At 50.4% G+C, this 23,610-nt stretch overlaps 1 protein-coding gene and 1 long non-coding RNA gene across 5 annotated transcripts in view; one reads left to right on the forward strand and one right to left on the reverse strand.

The window, feature by feature from the left end:
- Positions 1–23,610, forward strand: part of KIAA1671 — a 254,234-nt gene that overhangs the window by 156,780 nt on the left and 73,844 nt on the right. The window contains exon 1 of one of the 4 annotated variants that reach the window (XM_077950300.1): positions 11,637–12,951. The exons of the other annotated variants lie outside the window; for them this stretch is intronic. Coding sequence (XP_077806426.1) covers positions 12,667–12,951 — 285 coding nt within the window. The 5' untranslated portion in view covers positions 11,637–12,666. Of the gene's footprint in view, positions 1–11,636; positions 12,952–23,610 lie in introns of those variants that run through there. 4 annotated transcript variants of the gene reach the window in all.
- Positions 2,830–17,133, reverse strand: LOC144331871 (uncharacterized). Its single transcript, XR_013399443.1, has 6 exons — positions 13,106–17,133; positions 12,831–12,912; positions 11,457–11,496; positions 10,475–10,592; positions 9,126–9,243; positions 2,830–3,337 (listed from the first exon to the last, which is right to left on the reverse strand). It is a non-coding gene; the product is annotated as an uncharacterized LOC144331871 (long non-coding RNA).

Raw genomic sequence — 23,610 nt, forward strand, 5'->3', positions numbered from 1 at the left:
TCGGCTCACTGCAACCTCTGCCTCCCAAGTTCAAGCGATTCTCCTGCCTCAGCCTCCCGAGTAGCTGGGATTACAGGCGTGTGCCACCATACCCGGCTAATTTTTGTATTTTTTGTAGAGATGGGGTTTCACCATGTTGGTCAGGCTGGTCTCGAACTCCTGACCTCGTGGTCCACCCACCTTGGCCTCCTGAAGTGCTGGTATTACAGGTGTGAGCCACCGCATCCGGCCAAATGTGGGTAGTTAAGCCACACTCATTCTAATGGTGGATTCCAATGGGGCAGTCCCCATTGGAATATCTGTGCCTGTTGCTGGGGCCCTGCTGTGTGCTCTTGGCTTGCACTAATACCTGGGAGGTAGGTGTCATGATTTCCATCTGCAAAAGGAGGCAGCTGCGGCAGGAGAAGGCTGTGTAAGGGCCCCGGGCCACACAGTATTTGTAAGTGGGTCTGGTGGCTTTGCAGAGGAAGGCCGAGGGTTTTGAGTTGGTCTTTCCTGTGGTCTTCCTGGGTAGCCCCCTTGGGGAATCACATCCCGGAGAGAAGGGAAGCATTGCCTGGGGCCCCACAGTGGTGTGGGGCAGAGCCTGGCTCTTCCTCTCCATTCAGCCTGGGCAGGAGGGCATGGAAGATGCCCTCTGAGGCCACCCAGACTTGCTGGTCACTGGAGCTGTTAGTGTGGTTGAGTTTTTGTCAGAACGGAGTACGGGAGGGAGTCCCCAAAGCCATGTTGGTGAACCTTGTGTATTTCACCGTCAGGCTTCAGTTGGGGTTCGCGGCCAATCTACGTGTGAGTAGGAGAAAGCCAAATGGAGTGGAGGGACGGAGGAACACACGTCAAGGTCTTCCCTCCTGTGACCACATTTTCTGTACCCCATAATTCAGCGGACACAAATGGGGGTATTCACAGGGGCAGGGTAGCCCGGTGGTTAAGGGCACAGGCTTTGAATTCCACCCAGCTGTGGGTTGTGTCACCGCTCTGCACATAGCACATGCATGACTTGGACTAGCGATGTCATTGTCCAGAGCCTTTGTTGTCCCATCATATACTGGAGATTACAGCCTTCCTGGGTTATACCTGTCAGCGAGGCAGTAGGGCGCACAGTAGTCCCTTGGTGAATGACAGCTACTGTGAGTTGCGACTGTGCTTACTACAAACCCCAAGTAAAACAGTCGCACAGAATCAGGAGTGGGTCTCTTGCTTCCCTGCTATAGTACCTGGTTCATAGGAGGCACTCAAGATTAAGTGCTTGTTGAAGTCAGGACAGGAGGGAGGGAGCAAGGAAAGAAAGGCCAAAAAGGCCTTCTCATTTTTTCAGTCTTTTGTGATGCTCATGGAGACCTTCAAAATCTCAGAGTGTTGTTTAGGGGGCAGGTCAGCCAAGTAAAGCAAACTCACTGGTCAGAAATACATTTCTTAGGGGAGGTCACGTGTTCCTCATCCCTGTTCTCATTTGCTGTTTCCCAAGAACATCTTGCTTTGTTTTGCTAACTGAGCCAACCATGTGGAACTTCAGCTACTGCGGTGGAAAGAAGCGTGCTGTCCAGCCCCAGGCAGTGTGGCCAAAGACACCAGCAGAGCTCCCCTCCTCCTTCCCACGGGCTGATTGCCCCCAGAACCACTGGGTGGCCCAGCGAGATAAGTCAGGCAGGGGAATTAGGTGGGGGCCTGCCGCCTGCCTTTTTCCATTTTAGAGAAGGCCAGGGTTTGCAGCCTTATGAGAGGCCTGGCTCTTGGAAGAGGGGCTGTAATTACTGATTGGCTTCACCATGCCGGGCAGGGCCCCATGGCAGACTCTCCACAGCATGGAAAACGCCGCTTTCTACTTGAGCTGAGGGTGGGGACTGATAAAGAAAGGTGATGAGTTTCTGTCTGTTTCTAGAAATATTTCCTTGCCAGATGATTCTTTTTTTTTTCTCATCCCAAGGTTAATTAAAGACATCTTAGGTCACTAAAATGACTATTTGAAGAAGAATGTGATAAATTAACACAAGGAAATAATCTTGGGCTTGGTTTATAAATAATCTGGGATTGACTTATAAAATCAAGTCATTTCTATTTTTTTTTTCTTTTATCTGAATTCCTTTCTCTGTTGCCTTGGAAACAAGTCTCCCAAGGGGGATGTTTGGAGTCCTGTGACTTGGGTTCAAGCCTCAGTGATTCCTTCATTTCACACGGTGGGTGCGATGAGAGCCTCTTGAGGATGTTGAGTATCAAGGGTGGACAGGACACGTCCCTGCCGCCCACAGGCTTGGGACCCAGAGGGGAAGACTGATGGGTAAACCAAATTACAGCCAGGTAAACTGTGTGATTCAGTGGGGGTTACATAGGCAGGGTGGGAGCTCAGAGGTGCCCCCTGCCCCCATGGACATAAAGAAACGGGGGAGGTGTCTCAGAGGCAGGAGTATCTAAGGTGAGCTGTGGTGGACTAGATGCTGGCCAGGTGAGGACGGGGTGGAAAGGTGTCTTAGCCAGAGGGAACAGCATATGCAAAAGGCTGAACAAGAGATGGCATGGCACATTCCAGGATGAACATCTGTCCAGTTTATCCAGGGTCGAAAGAAGCTGGGGAAACAGGTAATATGTGAGGTTGCAGACGCTGTCAAAGTTCAGATCATGCACAATTCCTGGGAGATATCAGAGAGGGCGCCTGCTGCAGATGGACCGTGAGGCCTTAGGGCAGCCCTCGGTCTGGGCCTGTTTCTTTAGTTAAATGGGAAGGTTGGCCTGGGTTGGTCCCTGCTGGTGTCCTGGTTCTGACTGTCTAGGGTCCTGTGATTCATTGGAACAGTAAGATGATAGGAATTATAATAGAAAAACGATTATCCCTTGTGGTCACCATTTATTGAGTATTGTTGTTGTTGTTGTTGTTGTTGTTTTGAGACAGAATCTTGTTCTGTCACCCAGGCTGGAGTGCAGTGGTACGATCTCCGCTCACTGCAACCTCCACCTCCTGGGTTCAAGAGATGCTCCTGCCTCAGGCTCCTGAGTAGCTGGAACTACAGGTGCACACCACTATGTCTGGTTAATTATTGTATTTTTAGTAGAGACGAGGTTTGGCCGTGTTGGTCAGGCTGCTATCGAACTCCTGGCCTCAAGTGATCCACCCGCCTCAGCCTCCGAAAGTGCTGGGATTACAGGTGTGAGCCACTGCGCCCGGCCTTATTGAGTGTTTACTACGTGCCAGGGGCACAAATTATCTCAGTTGTTTTTTTGTCGCAACCTTTTGAAGCGGGTGGGCCTCATGCAAGATGAGAAAACCATGACTCAGGTGATACAGGCCTTACGCGGAAGCCCTGTGCCGTCTGCTACCTTCTGACTGACGGTGTTGCTCCATCTGAAAGAGAGAAAAAAGTAGGTTGAAGCTGAGTTCATGAGCCAGCCCTTCCCACATGTAGTCCTGGGAATTTGTCACCAGGCCAGTTGACAAGAAAGGGAAACTAATGCAGTTGGCAACTGGACAAGCCCTTCTGAAGGCTTTTCCTGACCCTCACAAGAGGCCACGGGGAACAACCCAGATAACTGTAGAGAAATGAGGTGGTGAAGTGCTTTGGGATCAGACAGGTCTGGATTCAAGTCCCAGAGCCCTCTTGCCAGCTCAGTGACCTTGGGCAAGTCCCCCCCACCTTTTTTTGTTTTTTTGAGAGGGCGTCTCGCTCTGTTACCCTGGCTGGAGTGCAGTGGCGCGATCTCGGCTCACTGCAACCTCTGCCTCCCAGGTTCAAGCGATTCTCCCACCTCATCCTCCCAGGTCGCTGAGACTACAGGCATGTGCCACTGCGCCCAGCTAATTTTTTGTATTTTTAGTAGAGACAGGGTTTCACCGTGTTAGCCAGGATGGTCTCAAACTCCGACCTTGTGATCCGCCCGCCCCGGCCTCCCAAAGTACTGGGATTACAGGTGTGAGCCACTGCACCTAGCCCAGGGCAAGTCCTTTGGCTCTTTAAACCTCATTGTTCTCTGCAAAATGGGGAACATCACTAACAGGACTTACCCTTAAGGGTTGTTTTGAGGGTTAAATGAGGTGAGATGTGCGAGTAACCATCTCCTAGTATACAGTAAATCCTCCATTAGTGGTTATTATTATTTCCACTGTACCACCTTCTTTTTTGTTTGTTTTGTTTTGATATGGAGTCTCGCTCTGTTGCACAGGCTGGAGTGCAGTGGTGCAATCTTGGCTCACTGCAACCTCCGCCTCCTGGGTTCAAGCGATTCTCCTGCCTCAGCCTCCTGAGTAGCTGGGACTACAGGAACCTGCCACCACAGTAGAGATGGGGTTTTGCCATGTTGGCCAGGCTGGTCTTGAACTCCTGACCTCAGGCGATCCGCCCACTTCAGACCCCCAAAGTGTTGGGATTACAGGCGTGAGCCACCGCTCCCAGCCCCACCTTCTTTATTAATATAATATTAGTGTACCTCTTAGTCTAGGATGCATAGTCCTGGAATGTCCAATCTTTTAGGAAGCAGGATGTGAGGAGGGTCATATAAATGGGACCTCCTGCGGGAGATCTGGAAAAAGCTGAAGGTTGTCTTGGAGGCGGAAGAGGAGGGGAAGGCAGTGGTAGGCAGGGATGCCACATGTCCAGAACTCTGAGGGCAAGACTGAACGTGCCCCTACTTTCTGGCCTTTGCACGTGGTGTTCTCGCTTTCAGCCCTCTTGGAATACTCCTATTTATCCTTCAAAACCCCACCCAGATACCCTTCTTTTAATTTTAAGTCTTTAATAAGTGATCATTTCCCTGTTCTTTCCTCAACCTTTGAATTTCTTGGTTGGGGCTCACCCCTCCCTGTTATGTTCCCATAGCATGTTATTCACTTGTTCATCAGAACCCTTGGCAATTGTTCATTTCTTTTCCTATTTCTTTCTTCCACCAGACCAAGGATTCTTGAAATTATACATGTTTGTATTAGACTTTGGGGAGAAAATGGGATAGCCTCAGATTTGAGTTGAACTTTGGGGACACCTTCCACCCTTAATGGCTAAGAATCAGATATACTGAGCTCTTCAGAGACTGTAGGTCCCCTCAAACCCAACACTGAGCTTGCAGAAAGTAACTGTCTGGGGAATGTTTGTTGAATGAATGAATGAATGACATATTCTGATTTCTTCTTCCTCTCTCTCTCTCTCTCTCTCTCTCTCTCTGTCTCTCTCTCTCTCTCTGTCTCTCTCTCTCCCCCTCCCCCTCCCCCCCCTTCTTCCCTCCCTCCTTCCCTCCCTTTCTCTTGCTCTGCTGCCCAGGCTGGAATACAATGGCATGTTCTCAGCTCATTGCAACCTCCACCTCCCAGGTTCAAGCAATTCTTCTGCCTCAGCCTCCCAAATAGCTATGATTTCAGGTGCCCACCACCACTCCCAGCTAATTTTTACATTTTTAGTAGATATGGGGTTTCACCCTGTCAGCCATGCTGGTCTCAAACTCCTGACCTCAGGGAATCTACCCGCCTCAGCCTCCCAAAGTGTTGGGATTACGGGCATGAGCCACCACACCTAGCCCATTTTCTGATTTCTGAAATCACACGTGCTTGTCTAGAAATGGCGATCTCTGTGCCTCGCCTCACATTGTAGATGAAATTCCCATTTACTTCCTGGATCTCAGCAGCTTCTCCAGCATTTTTTGGATTAATTATGTAAGAAAGAGATGGTTTTCTTTCTTTTTTGATGCCCAAAACATCCCAAGAGTTTCCTGGAGAGAACAGAAGACTTTGCAGAAAAAGTCCTCTGGGGGAGAATGCTTGCGCTGCCCCAGTTTTCAGGAAGTGAAGCTTTTTATAGTCACACTTGCAGACCGCTCTGTACCTAAAGGAAGCCAGGAGGGAACAAGCAGGCATCTGGCTTTGTAGCTTACTTCTGCACCCCTCTCCCCTTTCTGGAAGGAGGCAGAACTGGATGATCCCACCTGCCATTTGGTCTCTGCTTTTCTGGGCGCTTGTCGCCATCCAGACTGATTTGGTGAGGGCCAGGATATATAGCTTGTCACAGGTGTGAGACGGGGCGGGGTGGGGGGTGCCAAACTCCACCACTTAATAGCTGTGTGACCTTGGGTTGGTCATTTCACTTCTCTCTGCTGCAGTTTTTCCATCTGTCAAATGGCAGTGATAATCATATTAATGGTATCAGCCTCCTTTCATTGTTGGGAGGAGCTGATGGTGATGCAGTGTAATGCCTGGCACATAGTAAGTGCTCAGTTAGCAGTGGTGATGGTGGTGATGGTGGTGGTGGTCTTCGGTCAGGTTCCCTAGAAGCAGAGACTGACATGAGGATTCTGGTGCAGTGATTCATTGAGGGAAAGCTCTCAAGCAAAACCCATAAGGAAGAAAGGGCAACAACTGGGGCAGGGGACAAAGCTAAGTACAGATGTGGTTTCAGCTGAGCCCCAGCCTCAGCCCAGTCACATGGGCACCCCCAGAGTGTGAATTGCATCACTGAGTTGGTGGTGCCTTAAGGCAAGGAGACCTGGGTGTTGTGTTCCGTATTGGTCAGTCATTGGCCCTGGGCATCTTGGCATAGCCTTCAGTAAGGGCAGTTTCCAGAGGAGGGTGGAGCTCTGAACCTTTTGTAACCAGCATTCACGGCAGCTGAAGGGTATGTGTGCACCTTCTAGAAAAGGGGATCTTAGTCAGGGGTGGTACCCGCTGCATCGATGAAAATGATGAGTTCAATGACTTCATCCCTGAAAACCAGAGAAGTCAAGTCACTTGCTCACTGTCACACAGCTAGTAAGAGCTATAGCTAGGTCTCCAAACCCTTAATCATGATGCTATATTTATTTAGCAAGGACGGGGTGGGTCTAGAATAAGGGAAGTGAGGTGCTCACATAGGGCACAAAATTGGGGGACATCAAGAAAAGTCACTGATCACTATAAATAATATTTTAATTGTGTTAAAAAAATTAAAATTAATGCAAAAATTTACAATGAGAAAGGAACCAGAACTATAAATAAAAACAGGATTAGTGTTACTTATTGTTTTCCTTTTGCCTCTAGCCCAGCATGGCTTGCCCCACACTGAGCAAGTCCCTTTTTGAACAATTAGGTTCTTACACCTTTTCGTCATTATCTATGTGACTGTGATAAACATTCTTAGAGCAAAATGTTTGTATATTATTATTGTTATTTCCACCCTAAGGAATTCCTGTTTGTGGAACTGGATCACTAACTATAGGGTCAAAAGTTAGACACAGCGCCCCCCTCCCCCTTTTATTATGAAAATGTTCAAACATATAGAAAAATTATATAGGAAAACACCCATCAGCTAGAGTCTATGAAATTTGCTATGTGGCCAGGCGCGGTGGCTCACGCCTGTAATCCCAGCACTTTGGGAGGCCGACGGTGGCAGATCACAAAGTGGGGAGATTGAGACTATCCTGGCTAACACGGTGAAACCCTCCCCCCATGACCAGGTGTCTCACAGGAAACTTAAAAATACAAAAAAATTAGCCGGGTGTGGTGGCGGGCGCCTGTAGTCCCAGCTACTCGGGAGACTGAGGCAGGAGAATGGCGTGAACCCAGAAGGCGGAGCTTGCAGCGAGCCAAGATCGCACCACTGCACTCCAGCCTGGATGACAGAGCGAGACTGCATCTCAAAAAAAAAAATTTTTTTTTGCTATGTGTGCTTTATTAAAATGTAGCCATCCATCCATGGCACTTTTTTTTGTTTTGTTTTGTTTTGAGACAGGATCTCACTCTGCTGCCCGGACTGGAGTGCAGTGGTGTGATCACAGCTCACTGCAACCTTAACTACCCAGGCTGAAGCAATCCTTCTACATTAGCCTCCAGAGTAGCTGGGACTACAGGGTTCAAATAATCCTCCCACCTCAGGCTCCCAAAGAGCTGGGATTACATGTGTGAGCCACAGCACCCAGCACTCCATTTGTGTGTGTGTGCATTTCAAAATAAATTATTGGCTGGGCATGGTGGCTCATGCTTGTAATCCCAGCACTTTGAGAGGCTGAGGCGGGCAGATCACGAGGTTAGGAGTTCGAGACCAGCCTGGGCAACATGGTGAAACCCTGTCTCTACTAAAAATACTAAAAATACAAAAATTAGCCGGGCATGGTGGCGGGCGCCTGTAATCCCAAGCTACTCAGGAGGCTGAGGCAGGAGCATTGCATGAGCCCAGGAGGCAGAGGTTGCAGTGAGCTGAGATCGTGCCACTTGCATGTCAGGCTGGGCGATAGAGCGAGACTTTATCTCAAAAAAAAAAAAAAAGTATAGACATCAGTACATTTCAGCTGTACATTTCAATATGCATGTCATTTACTGACAAGCCATTATTTTTTAAGACTTTTGATTTAGAGTATTAAATTTCTTACAGGAAATATATACCAGTTTTAATGTCCATCTGCTGTGGGTATATGTGTCTGTTTCACCACAACCTTGACAACACTGGGTATGATCTTTTTAAAGGTGTTTTACTTTCTACTTTGATTTAACATTTTTCCTCCTGAGGACCCCAGTGGATTTCCCATCCCGATGTCCAGATGGTTTGTTAAAAAGCTGTGTGCCATTCCAGCTCTCTAGGTATTTCTGATGTGACTTTCCTGGGACCGGGGGGAGGACTCAGCTCTTTCTCAGGTCTGTTCCTGTTTCCACCCTGGTCTGTTCCTGTTTCCACCCTGGATGTCCCGGGCCTGCGTGGTGAGGGAGCAGGGCCATGAAGAGGACTTCCTGGTGTAGGAGCTCACTATAGGCAATCTGTGTGGGGAAAATGGGCAAACTTTGGAGGCCCACTTTGTATGCCAGAAGTCCTGGGACCTAAGAGGCTGCATGTGATGGAAGGTAGAGCCAGGCACTCATGGCAGTGTGACCTGGCCCTTTGTGTTTCCTCACCTGCACGGTGGGGTAATGCTTCTGGATATATCAACATGAGGTATATAGGCTGCTGCAAGAGCCCCCCACTCCACCTTCGCCTTCAACCTTCAGTTTTCTCATGGACCATGTACCTACTTGCCTCTGGGCACTTGTATCTCTGTGATTTCTATGGGCCAGGAATTTGGGAGCAGTGTGGCTAAGTGACTGTGACTTGGAGTTTCTTACGAGGTTGTACCCAAGATATTGGCCAGTCTACAGTCAGCTAAGAGTTTGACTAGAGATGGAGCATCTGTTTCCATAGTGGCTTACTCACACGGCCGGCATGTGGTGCTAGCTGTTGGCTGGGGGCCTCAGATTCTCTCCATGTGGGTTTCTGTGTGTGACTGCTTGAGCATCCTCACAGCATGGCGACTGGCTTTCCCCAGCATGACCTCAGAGAACAAGGTGGAAACCATGATGCTTTTTATGACCAAGCTTGTCCTACACTGTCACTTCTTCTTCTTTTTTTTTTTTTTTTGAAATGGCGCATCACTCTGTCACCCAGGCTGGAGTGCAGTAGCACGATCTCAGCTCACTGCAAACTCTGCCTCCTCGGTTCAAGTGATTCTCCTGCCTCAGCCTCCCAGGTAGCTGGGATTACAGGTGCCTGCCACCGTGCACAGCTAATTTTTGTAGTTTCAGTAGAGACGGGGCTTCACCATGTTGGCCAGGCTGGTCTTGAACTCCTGACCTCGTGATCCACCCGCCTCGGCCTCCCAAAGTGCTGGGATTACAGACATGAGCCACCAAGCCCGGCCCATCACTTCTTCTTTACTCTGCTAACCACATGGACCAACCTTGATTCATTGTGGGAAGGGACCACACCAGGCTATGGATAAAACAGAGGAAGGATTATTGATGGTCATCTTGGAGGACACCTATCAGGCATAATCTTGGTACATGATTTCACCTCTGTGGATCTCAGTCTCCTCTGTCAAATGGGTTCATGCAAAAAAATTCATTAGTTGATTCCTGTGAATGCTTAGAATGGTTGGCCAGGCGTGGTGGCTCAAGCCTGTAATCCCAGCACTTTGGGAGGCCGAGATGGGCGGATCACGAGGTCAGGAGATCGAGACCATCCTGGCTAACTCGGTGAAACCCTGTCGCTACTAAAAAGTACAAAAAACTAGCCAGGCGTGGTGGTGGGCGCCTGTAGTCCCAGTTACTCAGGAGGCTGAGGCAGGAGAATGGCGTAAACCCGGGAGGCGGAGCTTGCAGTGAGCTGAGATCTGGCCACTGCACTCCAGCCTGGGCGACAGAGCGAGACTCCGTCTCAAAAAAAAAAAAATAAAATAAATAAATAAACAAACAAACAAATAAATAAATATTAGCCACCACTGTCATCCCCTGCTGGGCTCTGAGCCCTCTGTTGTTAATCTCTATGCAGTGCCTGGCTCAGAGTAGGCACCCTCTGAATCTTTATTAAATCAGTGAGTGAAAGAATGAATGAGGCTGGATGCAGTGGCTCATGCTTATAATCCCAGTACTTTGGGAGACTGAGGCAGGTGGATCACTTGAGTCTAGGAGTTCGAGACCAGCCTGGACAACATGGTGAAACCCTGTCTCTACAAAAATAACACACAAAAAAATTAGCTGGGCTAATTTAGCTGGAACTACACATACCTGTAGTCTCAGCTACTCAGGAGGCTGAGGTGGGAGGATCGCTTGAGCCTGGTAGGCCACGGCTGCAGTGAGCTATGATCACGCCACTGCAGTCCAGCCTGGGCAACAGAGTGAGATCCTGTATCCAAAAAAAAAAAAAAAAAAAAAGAAGAAGAAGAAAGAAGAGAAAGAGGGAGAGAAAGAGAATGAATAGCTGTAAGGACTAGGAATACATGGAGAAGAAAGAGATCTGTTGGCCACATTGCCAGAGAATCCTTTGTGATAAACTTTCTCAAGTGAGGCCCTTTGACCAGTGTCTAGAAAACAAATATTTGTTCAAAACTGAACTGAGGTGGTGGTGGAAAGGACATAGGATGCATTCTGAGCGACCTGGGTTTCAATCGTGTACTTGGTGTCCGAAGAATAAATATTTACAGAGTCCTGACTCTGGGCCAGGTACCATGTCAGACCTGGGAAAACCTGCGGTGGGAGCAGCTCTGGTGCATGCCCTGGCAGCATCCTTGCTGTGTGACCTTGGGCAAGCGAATCTATGTCTCTGAATCTGCATTTCTTTGTCTGTAAAAGTAGTGGGGTTGGGGGGATGTGGATCCCTGCTGGAAAGAGAAACCTCCTTTAACAGGCATGCCTGACCTCCAGGATCCAGCTGCTGCCCACCCGCTTCTTACAACCCCTGACATGTTTGAAGTCTCCAGGCAGAGGACAGAAAACCTGCATGGGTCAGATGAGCGGGGCCAGGCCGAGGGCAGTGGGTGTTAGGGTCTAGTCATACCCCTACGCCTAGTACTCCAGCCCTGTAAGGGTTAAAACCCAGCTAGCTCATGTGACCTGGTGTAAACCATGAATCATTCCCATTGCTCCTAGTGCTGAGCCTGCTGCCCAGGACGGGGCAGATGCTGTGCCCCGGGTTGCCATGGCAACTCCACCTGTACTGAAATACAGCCCGCCTCAGTCCTTCCTGGGGTGACCTCAGGGGCTGTCTCACCTGGCTCAGTGTTGCCTTCCAGAGAGGGAGGGAGAGACAGCTGAAAAGGAGAGAGAGGAGAGAAGCTTAGAGACAAGCAAGTGGAAGTTGAGACACAGGGAGAGGGAGGAGAGCGAGGTTGAGAAATCAACAGAAACAGACCACGAGAGGGAGACAGACTGACAGCCGACCAGAGGTCCCAAGACACTGCCTGTAACCGTAGAGGCAGAAGCCGTTTCCCAGCAGTGCTAACCTTCCCCGGGGCTGCCAGATCTCCGACATACAGGCACACACACACACGTGCACACACATGCACACACGTGCAGCCGCATTTCCTGGTGCGCTTTTGCGGTGAGGGCACAGGGGTGGGTAGGCTGGCAAGCACGTGAAGTTGCCATCAGCCCCGAGGGACCGTGAGCGAGTTGGGACTTGGGGGAGAAAAAAATGGGGGCGGACGTCAGCTCCCTGGGCGGCCACCGCCACCGCCTCCGCCTCCCCGAGGCCCCTCCTGCATTCCTGGGCAGCGAAGCCCCTCGCTAAGACGGGGGCTGATGTCATCCCGGGCTGCTCAGCCAGGGGACCCGGGGGCCCTGGTGGCTGCCTCCGGAAGTGAGCTAGCCGCCTGCCGGCCGACAGGTTTGGAATCTCCAGCCAAAGGACAGAAAACCTGCATGGGTCAGGTGAGCGGGGTCTGGCCGAGGGCAGCCGGGCAGGGGGCAGCAGGGCGCGGCAGCTTGCCCACCGGAACCTTCCAGGGTGCACCTCAGGGGGGCTGCCTACCTGAAGGGAAGTGAGGACAAGGGTGCCCAAGGCCGCCCCCTCCACCCACCCCCAGCCCCCGCCTTTCGGGGACCGTCACGCCCTGGAGTGAGTGCAGCCGGCTTGTTCCTCAAAGCTCCTTGTCTCCGCCGATCAGCTGGGTGAGCCCTGGAACTGGAACCTGGACTGCCCAGTGTGTTGACTTTACAACTCCGCTGGGGTGGACTCGCAGCCTGGCACTTAGCTGCCTCTTAATTCTGAGCGGCATCCGTGGATGCAGCCGGCTGCTGGCTCGGGGATGTTTACTTACCCTTGGTTTGCCTGAAGAGAGCTGCTGTTTTTAAATTTTTTTCCTCCAAGCAAGCCCAGAACTTCCATGAGCAAAAGAGTCAGAAGAGGGGAGAGGACACTGGCGTTTTAATTGCTCTCGCCCTCCCTAACCTCCTCCTTCCCTCTCCTCCTGGCTGGCCCCATGGATTACCTGGGAGATAAACTCACAGTGGCTCAGACCCACATGACCCAGTGGATGGGCACCGTGAGGAGGTCCTTCCAGGAAGCCCTCAATTTGGTGACCACCACGGTGGGCCATGAACGGACGAGTGCAGAGTCGGGCAGCCGGACCCCCTTCAAGCGTACCTCTTCCTTCCGACACCTGGCTTCCCGGAGTCGGGAATCCTTCCGCCGCTTCTCCGCTCGCAGCCAACAGAGATTTTCTTCACTGAGGAAAAGGCACACAGATTCGGAGCCGCCAGATATTGTAAGCTTATTATGTTTTTAAAAATATTAAAACAACACTGAAAGCTCCTCCCCTCCAGTCCTCCCAGGGAGGGGGTCTCAGACATCAAACCCGGGAAGTTACTGCTCCCAGAATAGTTGTCAGTCAAAGCCCAGGCACTTCCTGTCCCCTGTACCTGGGAAAGAGGCACGTAGCAATAATTCCTCTCTCTCCCGAAGTCGGTCAGGAAATTTTTGCTGGATTCGACGTCTGTGTGGACAGGGCCAGCGCATGAGTTTGGCTGAATTTGCCGGTTGATTTATGTTTAAGTGTGAACACCCCAGCTCCCGACACGAAAGCTCATCCTTCCCCCTATTTTTAGGGTGGATTAGTGGCACCTGCCTCATCTCCTCTCACCCTCCTAGGAAGCACAAGTGGCCATGTCATGTGCACGCTGAGTTGTAGTTTTTGTCGTTCTACCGAGCTTTCGTTGAATTGCCGAGGAAAGGGCCTTAGGAGACCGAGATGGTGCGCGAATTTGCCCGCTGGCCGTGAACCTGGGGCTTGGTGTGAGTGGGCCAGGGCGGCAGGCCTTTATTTCTTACTCAGGCAGACTCAGGAGGGCTTGGATTGGGACAGCAGGGTGGAATGACAGCTAATGATGAAAACCTCGGCCTGTGTCCTGCTGGGGGACAGTGCAGAAACAATCATAAGGTCCTTATGGTGATTCGGAGAGGTGGGATTGGGCCCAGAGAGCGAAAGTGCCTACCATGGGGAAGCACAGTGAGCGAGTGGCAGAGCCAGGTCTGGAACCCCAGGCTCTGACCTCCCCATTCACGGCTCTTTCCAGTCCAGCTCCCGACAGATGTTCTCCCCAGACCCTCCCGATTACTTCAGGGCTGCCCACATCACTGACCAAGCGTGAGCCTAAAGAGAGGGCCTGCCATTTTCACATAGGAGACTTCTACCACCTGACTGTGTTGGCCCAGTTTGTGGGAGCACCTGAGGACAGGCGAAGGGCTAAGCCAGCCCCTTTTTCTGGGTTCCTCCTAGCCAGGAGTGCTGTAGTCATTAAGGGACTCAGCATTTAGGGAGGAGCCCTGAGCTGGCCCTCCTTTCACTCGAGGTGGCAGGGCTCACAGCTGCCCTGCCAGGTGCAGGGGCTCAGTATCCCCTCTGCTGGCCCAGAGGTGTGGTGACTCACCCCAGGCCACACAGCAGCTGGAGCAGGCAAGTGCAAATGCAAGGCAGGAGCCGAGCACTTGGGCATGACATGTGTCTCGTTCACAGGACGTCTCCTTCACAGTGGGTCTGTGCTCTTTTGTGGCCTTGGACAAATTAGTGGGGCTTAAATTTACGAGACAGATTCCCCAACCTCTGAAAGGTGTGACTTGGCACAGGGAAAGAAGGCCCCTCATTCATTCTGTCTCCCTCTGTGTGTATCTCTGTCTCTGTGATGTGTCTCTCTGCCTTGCTCTGTCTCTGTTGGTTTCTCTGTAAGTCCTGTTCTCTCTCAGGGTAGGGGGTTGGTGACAGGCAGGCTCTGTTGGTATCCCTCTTTCTCCACCCTGGGGAGTGGTGTGACCATGGGCATTGGCCTGAATCCCCTAGGCCTCTTCCTGTGTTACAGGTTGGTGCCACCGGAGCAGCTGCCTCTCCAGCTGGTTGAATAAATGAAGTTGGGTGGTGCAGAGCCATTCTCTGTTGCATTGGGATGCCACCAAGAGTGTAAATACATGCTAAATACATTCAAGCTTCAGGCTCCTTCCCATGTAGCCACACTACTGTGTGGCAGGCACCAGCTGGCCTTGGCCTTGACAGCTTGAATCAGACTCCTGGCTGAGGAGCCCTGACCCATTCTTAAGCCTCAGTTTCTTCCTGTGTCCAATGAGGAGAACCAAGTGCTAGGTATGAGATTGAAGCAAGCCCCCGGCACAGTGCCAGGCACACAGTAGCTGCACACTTGTGAGTGCCCTCTCTCTGTTGCTTGCCTAGACACTGCCTGAGCAGGATAAAGGCAGAGTTGGGATAGGAACACGTGCAGTCTTGAAGAGAAGTCAACGAAACGCAAGGCCAGGGACCCCCTGCCTGGGGTCGAGTCCTGGCTGTGCTGCGTCCCAGCTGTGTGACCTTGGGCAGACTCCTTCCCTCTCTGTGCCTTGATTTCCTCCTCTGTGAAATGGGGATGATCGTGCATTGATGTGCTGGTAAATGCGTGGTGGGCGTGGCTGTTCTTAGCTTGTGGTGCTTAAAAATTAGTTCTTGCAGCAACCAAACCTTTCCTCTCAAACCGTCCCTTCAAAGATTTTCAATGAGGTGGAAAACCCACATACGCCCTTTTTACTCAGGGACTTCACTTAAATATTCATTTTATGGGAAGAAACTTTTTAAAGCCACAGACAATGACTTAAGAGTTTGGGACAACAGCAGTATCTGTGGCTGGGGCTGGGAGGGGGCAGGATTTTAGTCTTTCCGACCTTGTACGTGATTTATCTAAATAATCCATTCATTTCATCCTGGTTCCTGCCTCCGGCTTGTATTTACTCAGAGCAGTGTAGAAGAATCTATTGCGGGCATAAAACAACCCTCAAAGGCGTGCCCTGAAATGTTTTCTAAAGCCAGCCTTGAAGTAATTTGCTAATGGCCTGCCTGCCTCTGTGTCCAAGGGATAAAAGGGGGAAAGAGGGAAAACAAATGCTTTGTCTCTGAGCCACAAAGGCAGGAAGAGGCACGTTTGTGCTGCAGTCCCGTGTGAGCCTGAGAAACATGCCTGGTACGCCAGGTTTAGCCGAGGAGACAAGGTGGACTCCAGTTAGAGGCCAGACAGAAAATTCCAGAACCCAGGAACAATGGCAATGGCACAGGGGCCAAGACTGCAATAAAAGTGGGAGGTGGGGGGGTGTCTGAGGCCACGGGGTGCCGCCCCAAGAGGGCTTTGGAGTCAGACAGACTTGGGCCTGAGTCTCAACTCACCACCACGTGCAAACTGAGTGACCCTGGGCAACTTAAATCACCTCTTTCAGCCTCAGTGCCCTCATCTGAAACATGGAGATTCAGCCGGGACTTGTCTGGTGGGTGGTTCAGTGGGACAGAGTAGACTAAGAGCCAGCACAGTCCTGGCATGCAGGAGGTGCTGAATAAATGTTCTTTCCACGTTGCCTTTTGGGGGGCTCAGACTGTAACGTGAGTCCTACCTTCCTAGAAGGCTAGACTGGTGCCTTAGGGAAGCAGAGTAAGAACCTAATCGACCTGTATTTGTATTTACTGTGTGCAGGGCTCCATGCTAAGCATCAGGTGCATATAATTTGTGTGTCTTCATTAATTCACTCATTTTTTTCTTTCAACCAGTATTTTTATTTATTTATTTATTTATTTATTTAGAGACAGAACCTCAGTTTGTCACCCAGGCTGGAGTGCAGTGGCACAATCTCGGCTCACGGCAACCTCTGCCTCCCAGGTTCAAGTGATTCTCCTGCCTCAGCCTCCTCAGTAGCTGGGATTACAGGCGCCCACCACCACACCGGCTAATTTTTGTATTTTTGGTAGAGACAGGGTTTCACCATGATGACCAGGCCGGTCTCCAACTCCTGACCTCAAGTGATCTGCCTGCTTCAGCCTCCTAAAGTGCTAGGATTATAGGCGTGAGCCACTGCGCCCAGCCTATTTTTATTTATTTATTTTGAAGACAAGGTCTTGCCCTGTCACTGGGGCTGGAGTGCAGTGGCATGATCCTAGCTCACCACAGCCTCTATCCTCTGGGTTCAAGCCATCCTTTTGTCTCTGGAGTAGCTGGGACTACAGGTTTGTGCCACCACACCCAGCCATTTTTTTTCTTCTGTGTAGCAACAGGATCCTGCTCTGTCGCCCAGGCTGGTCTTGAGCTCCTGGCCTCAAGTGATCCTCCCACCTCAGCCTCCCAAAGTGCAGGGATTGCAAGCATGAGCCACTGTACCCCGCCCCCTCCACCAGTATGTATGTATGTATATATGTATGCATGTATGTATGTACTCTGTTGCCTGGGCCGGAGTGCAGTGGTGTAGTTTTGGCTCACCGCAACCTCCGCCTCCCCGGTTCAAGCAATTCTTCTGCCTCAGCCTTCTGAGTAGCTGGGACTACAGGCACCCACCACCACGCCCGGCTAATTTTTGTATTTTCAGTAGAGACAGAGTTTCACCGTGTTGCCCAGGCTGGTCTCAAACTCCAGCCTCAGGTGATCCACCCACCTCGGCCTCCCAAACTGCTGGGATTACAGGTGTGAGCCACCACACCTGGCCCCCTCCACCAGTATTTACTGAGTACCTACCACAACCCTGGTGCAGGAGAAATAGCTGTGAGCGAAAGAGACAAAACTCCTGCCTTCACAGAGCTGTCTTCTAGTGAGGCTGATAACAAAACACATCAGAATGTAAATGTGTCATATATGTGCTGCAAATGAGGGAACTACCTTAAAATATCAAGGGTCTGTAACCTCAAACTATTGCTGTATATCAGAGTTTCTCAGCCTCAGCTCTAATGATATCTTGGGCTACATAATTCTTTATGGCTGTGGGGGTAAGGGGTAGAGTCTGTGCATTGTAAGCTTTTCCCTGGTTCCTACCCACTAGAAGCCAGTAGCATCCCACAGTTGTGACAACCAAAAATATCTCCAGGCATTGCCAAGTCCCTTTGGGGCAGAATCACAATGCCCCTCCCAGCCCCCATCCAGGTTTGAGAACACTGCTGTATATAATGTGGTGTGGGGCACAACAATTGTAGCTGGGGTATTCTCCCAATGACTTAAATATGGGGAGGAGGGCAGGGATCCCACATCCACTGAGCCTCTCCTACTTGCCGGGAACCACACAGCTGCCCCTATGGGTATAGCACCATACTTTGCGAATGGAGAAATCCGAAGTACAGAGAGGGGAAGTCACAGGCCTGGGGCCACACAGCTGGGGATCTGTGAAGTGGGGACTCCATCCAGCATGTGTCGGCCTTGCTGGGAGCATGACCACGCCCTGCACTGGGGATTCACTATTAAACGTCGGCCCCAGAGCTGAGCATTCAGTCCTCCAGCCCAAGGCTGAGTGGGAGTATTTGCTTCTGTGTTAATTATGGACTGGAATGGAGGCTTAAAATATTCAGCAGGGCTCAGCATCTCCCCCCACCAAACACACACACACACACACACACACACACACACACACACACACACACACACACAGCTTTAGCAAGTGGGGGAGAATTGAAAGGAAAGGATGTATAGGACTCCTGCCTTTGGAAGCCCCATTTCATCCCCATCTCCATCAGTGTTCTCTCTGTACTGGGGTCCTCTGGCTCTGTAACAAATTATCACAAACGTGGTGGCTTAAAGTAACATAACTTCATCTCTCACAGTTCTGGAGTCCAGAAGTCCAAAATCAAAATGTCAGCAGTCGGCCGGGTGTGGTGGCTCACGCCTGTAATCCCAGCACTTTGGAAGGCCAAGGCGGGCGGATCACCTGAGGTCAGGAGTTTGAGACCAGCCTGGCCAACATGGCGAAACCCCGTCTCTACTAAAAATACAAAACTAGTTGGGTGTGGTGGCGCATGCCTGTAATCCCAGCTACTCAGGAGGCTGAGGCAGGTGAATTGCTTGAATCCAGGAGGCGGAGGTTGCGGTGAGCCGAGATGGCGCCATTGCACTCCAGCCTGGGCAACAAGAGTGAAACTTTGTCTCCAAAAAAAAAAAAAAAAAATGTCAGCAGTTGACTCCTCCCTCCAGAGGCTTTAGGGAAGCATCTTTTTTTTTTTTTTTTTTTTTTTTTTTCACCTCTTCCAGCTTCTGGTGGCTCCAGGCATTCTTTGACTTGTGGCCATGCCACCCCAATCTCTGCCTCTCTCTTCATGTCACTATCTCCTCTGTCGCCTCCTCTCCTGTCTCTCTGATGAGGACACTTGTGCCTGAACATAGGAGCCTCCTGGATTATCTAGGATAATCTCATCTGGAGACCTGCAACTTCATTTCATCTGCAAAGGCCCTTTTTCCAAGTGAGGTCACATTTGCAGTTTCTGGGGGCTAGGATGCAAACATAACTTTTGTTTTTTGTTTTTTGTTTGAGACAGGGCCTCCTGTCACTCAGGCTGGAGTGTACTGGTGCAATCACGGCTCACTACAGCCTCAACTTCCCAGGCTCAGGTGACCCTCCCACCTCAACCTCCCAAGTAGCTGGGACTACAGGTGTACACCACCACACCTAGCTAATTTTTTTGTATTTTTATTTTATTTTATTTTATTTATTTATTTTTTGAGACGGAGTCTCGCTCTGTCGCCCAGCCTGGAGTGCGGTGGCCGGATCTCGGCTCACTGCAAGCTCCGCCTCCCGGGTTTACGCCATTCTCCTGCCTCAGCCTCCCGAGTAGCTGGGACTACAGACGCTCGCCACCTCGCCCGGCTAATTTTTTGTATTTTTTTACTAGAGACGGGGTTTCACCGGGTTAGCCAGGATGGTCTCGATCTCCTGACCTCGTGATCCGCCCGTCTCGGCCTCCCAAAGTGCTGGGATTACAGGCTTGAGCCACCGCGCCCGGCCTTTTTTGTATTTTTAATAGAGACAGAGTTTTACCTTGTTGCCCAAGCTAGTCTCAAGGGATCTATCTACTTCAGCCTCCCAAAGTGCTGGGATTATAGACGTGAGCCACTGCGTCCAGCCGACATATCCTTTTAGGGGCCACTGTTCAACTCCCCACACACTCCCCACAGCTTACACTGTGGCCCCTCCCATCCAGTCCATTCTCTCCCCAACAGCCCAAGAGATCAAGTCATTCCCCTGCCTCACTCCAGACTTAGATGCCCAGTTTTCCTGTGCGACCTGGCCCCGCCTCCCTGCTGACATCAGCTCTACCTCTGTCCTTTATGCCCACTCTGCCCTTGCCACTCTGACCTCCTGCTCTTCGCCAGTTACCCCCTGCTCCTTCCAGACCTCAGGACTTTGCCATCACCATTCCCTCTGCCTGAAATGCCCTTGCCCTCTCTTCACCTCTGCAGAGAGGCTTCCTGATGTTCCAGGCTATGGTGAACCCTCTGCATTTCCCTGCACCCATCCTTCTTCATTTCTTCCTGGGACCTATCTCAGTCTGTACTTATTTCATTTCACTTGTTCCCTGGTTTATTCTCTGACTCCTCCACTAGGAGGTAAGGTCCACGAGGGCCAGGGCTTTGGCTGTCCTGGTTCACCTTGATATTGCCAGTACCCGAAACAGTGGCTAGGAGCTCACAGAGTATCTGCCTTCCAGAAATCCACTGTCGTTCATTCTTATATCCACCCTGGGACACCATCTCCATATTATACATGGGTAAACTGAGGCCTGGAGAGGATAAGTGACACAGCCCCGGTGTACACCTCCTAAGAGATGACAAGTGTATGGCCACACCATCCTGAATGATCTCAGAGTTGATGCCAGGATTCTAGTCCAGGGAGGTCTGGAGTTCTTTCCCTGTAGAGGGCAGGATGGAAAATCTGAAGTATAATGATAATAAAAACCAGTCACTCATTCATTAGGAACTTTTAATTGAGTACCTCTTTTGTATCAGATACGGTGCTCGGTAGAGCAAGAAACAGGCAGGGCCTTTGCCCTCACGGGACTCATAGGAGCCGGGAGACACATTAAACAACTAAGTAAACCAATGAATGAACAAAGAAAGTACTCTCAGATAATGGTGAGGGCTCTGAAGAAAATGTAACAGGGCATGGGGACCCATGGGAGTGGATTTTAGGAAGAGTGGTCAGGAAAGTCTTCTCAGGAGGTGACATTGGAGCAGAGACCTGCGTGAATGAGGGGATGAGCCCCAGAAAGTTTGGAGGGACATGGGGACAGCAGGAAAAGCAGTGCAAAGGCCCTGAGGCAGGTTCGTGCCCGGTGTGTTTGAGGTGCAGCAAGGAGCCCAGAGCGGCTGGAGCAGCACAAGTCAGTGGGAGAGGGTAGAAGTGAGCTCAGAGAGGTGGGCCAGGGGCCAGAGCAGGTAGGGCCAGGGAGGGGAGCTCTGATAGGATGTTAGATTTTAGCGTTGGAGGGTACTGCGCAAGGGAGAGCTATGATCAGATCTGTGCCTCTGTGTGGAGTGTTGGAAGAGAAGAGCAGAATAACAACTCTAGCTACCACTTACTGAGTGCCTGCTGTGTGCCAGGCACAGGTTGTTATTAATACATTTCTCTTGGAGATCTGGGCTTCAAAGGACTGGGGTCCAGCTACTGTGCACCCTTCCTCCATCTCCAGCTGCCTTTGCTGACTGCCGATTGCCACCTGCTACCTCATGTCCAGAGCCCTGCCAGGTGCCCTGGTCTCGGGCTGCACCTTGGGGTGTGGATTCGAGGGGTTAGACTTAAACCCAGCCCCAAAGGCCAGCATGATGTCACTTCATTCTCTGCTACAGTGTCGCCAGACAGGCAGGACAGACTGCTTTCTTTTGGGCTGGCCTCACCCAATTTCAGGTCTCCTTTCGCCCTCCTGGCAGCAGAATGATGTCACCCAGAGAACAATGGTTCCTTTATAGATCTAGCCCGGGCCAAAGGCTGGGTCTCAGAGTAGGTGCCTCTGGGAGAGACCTGGAGTGAATGGAGGGGCAGAACAGAGGGCTCGGGTGCTCCACAGGGATCTGCTTTTGTTTAAATAATGTTAATCTCCTTTCCTCTCTCCCCAACCAAAAAAATAGGATGTGTTCAATATATACTTGGAACATACAGAAAAACGTAAAGAAAACAAAACCCACCCATTCTCCTAACATCACATTGATGAAAACCACTCCTAGCATTGGAATGCATTTCCTTGTCTTTTTTCCCCCCTCTTCCAAACAAAATTGCCAACCCTCTGTCTCTTTATATCCTTTAAAAGATGTGAAAATTTTATATGTCTTTGTGACACTTTTAATGCCCTTGCAACATTTGTATGGTCCGTAATTTATTAACCTGTCTGGCTGGACATTTGGGTCATTTCCCGTCCTGGGCTATCAGGAGTGACCCTGCAGGGGCGGGACCTGCGTGTATACTTCTTCGTCTGGATTTCTGAGAGGTCCCCGAGGTTTAAGTAAGCTCACGTTCCTTTCTGTGATCAGAAGACCCCGTTGGTACTCTCACTTTTCTCTCCCTCTCCCTGTTTTCTAATCTCAGATGTTTTGTTCAGACAAATGCTTCTTGCTTCCTCATCAGGAAGTCAGAAATTTCAGGAAGGAAATCTGGATTGATACACATCACAGGGAGTGTTATGTTTTCAGATTTCATGAAGAATGGAGTCTGTAGTTGGCCGGGCGCGGTGGCTCACGCCTGTAGTCCCAGCACTTTGGGAGGCTGAGGCGGGTGGATCACGAGGTCAGTAGATCGAGACCATCCTGGCTAACATGGTGAAACCCTGTCTTTACTAAAAATACAAAAATTAGCCAGGCATGGTGGCGGGCGCCTGTAGTCCCAGGTACTCCTGAGGCTGAGGCAGGAGAATGGCGTGAACCCGGGAGGTGGAGCTTGCAGTGAGCCGAGAACGCGCCACTGCACTCCAGCCTGGGTGACAGAGCGAGACTCCGTCTCAAAAAAAAAAAAAAAAAGAATGGAGTCTTTAGCAAGAGAAGCCCTTACAAGAGAAATCATGTATTAGATTAGTTATAATGGTGTGCTGGTACAATGTTTAACAACCCCGTCTTCTTGGGGAAAAAGCTTTGATTGGTAGCATTTGCCCAGTTTGGTGGTATAAATACTCCCACCATAGCCAATTGTAAGCTTCTAACTAGTTGTCACTAAACACAAAGTTGGGGAAAGATGGGCAGTAGATTACTGCTCTTTAGTATTTTTACCACACAGATATAATAGACACAAGTGACCGCAAGCCCATGGAAAATAATAAAATGTGGCAAAGTAATTAGGAAGTGATGAGATGTGAATATTTATTACCTTTGCTTTTAATGTGATTTCTTTAATTGTAAGTTTAGATCATTTAATCTTCAGTAATGGCTGTGTTTAATACCTGGCTCCTGAAATTGCAGTTGTCCCTGGGGGGCCAGGACAAGCCAGCTCCAGTATACGCCGTTGGTTAAGAGAGTGAATTATGGGATCTGAGAGCTGTGAGTTTGAATCCTGGTTCTACGTCTTCCTTGCTATGTGGCTTTGGGGAGTTTTCGTACCTTTTTAAAGCCTCAGTTTCCTCTTCTGTAAAATGGGGCCAATAATATTATTCCCTCCACAATCGCAGTGTGTGGAGCTGCAGCGCAAGGCTTGGTGCATAATAATGAGGTAGGAAGCGGGACTTGACTCCAGAGGTGGGGCTCAGGCGCCGGACCAAATTGAGGACTAGCTAAAACAGAAGCAGCTTTCCAATCAGTCATGCTCACCAGTGTGACATGTCAGCTTACCATTGCCATGGTAACACCTGGGAGTTACTGTCCCTTTACATGACAATGACCGAGTGACCCAAAAGTGACTACCCCTTCCCTGGAGATTTCTGCATAAACTCTCCCTTAGTCTACATGTTATTAGAAGTGGGTATAAATGTGACTCCGAAACTGCCCTCAGCTGCCTATGGAACCGTAGCACCGCCACGGAACCGTAGCACCGCCACGTCAGTATAGCTGTTTTCTTCCATCTCCAGCTTGCCCTTGAATTCTTTCTTAGGCAAAGCCAAGAACCCTCTTGGGCTGAGCCCCACTTTGCCTGTCCTGTATCAGTAGGATCTCAGTGAACAGTCATTATCATCACCATG

Source organism: Macaca mulatta, chromosome 10, assembly GCF_049350105.2.
Source record: "Macaca mulatta isolate MMU2019108-1 chromosome 10, T2T-MMU8v2.0, whole genome shotgun sequence".
In the NCBI taxonomy this organism is placed as follows: Eukaryota; Metazoa; Chordata; class Mammalia; order Primates; family Cercopithecidae; genus Macaca; species Macaca mulatta.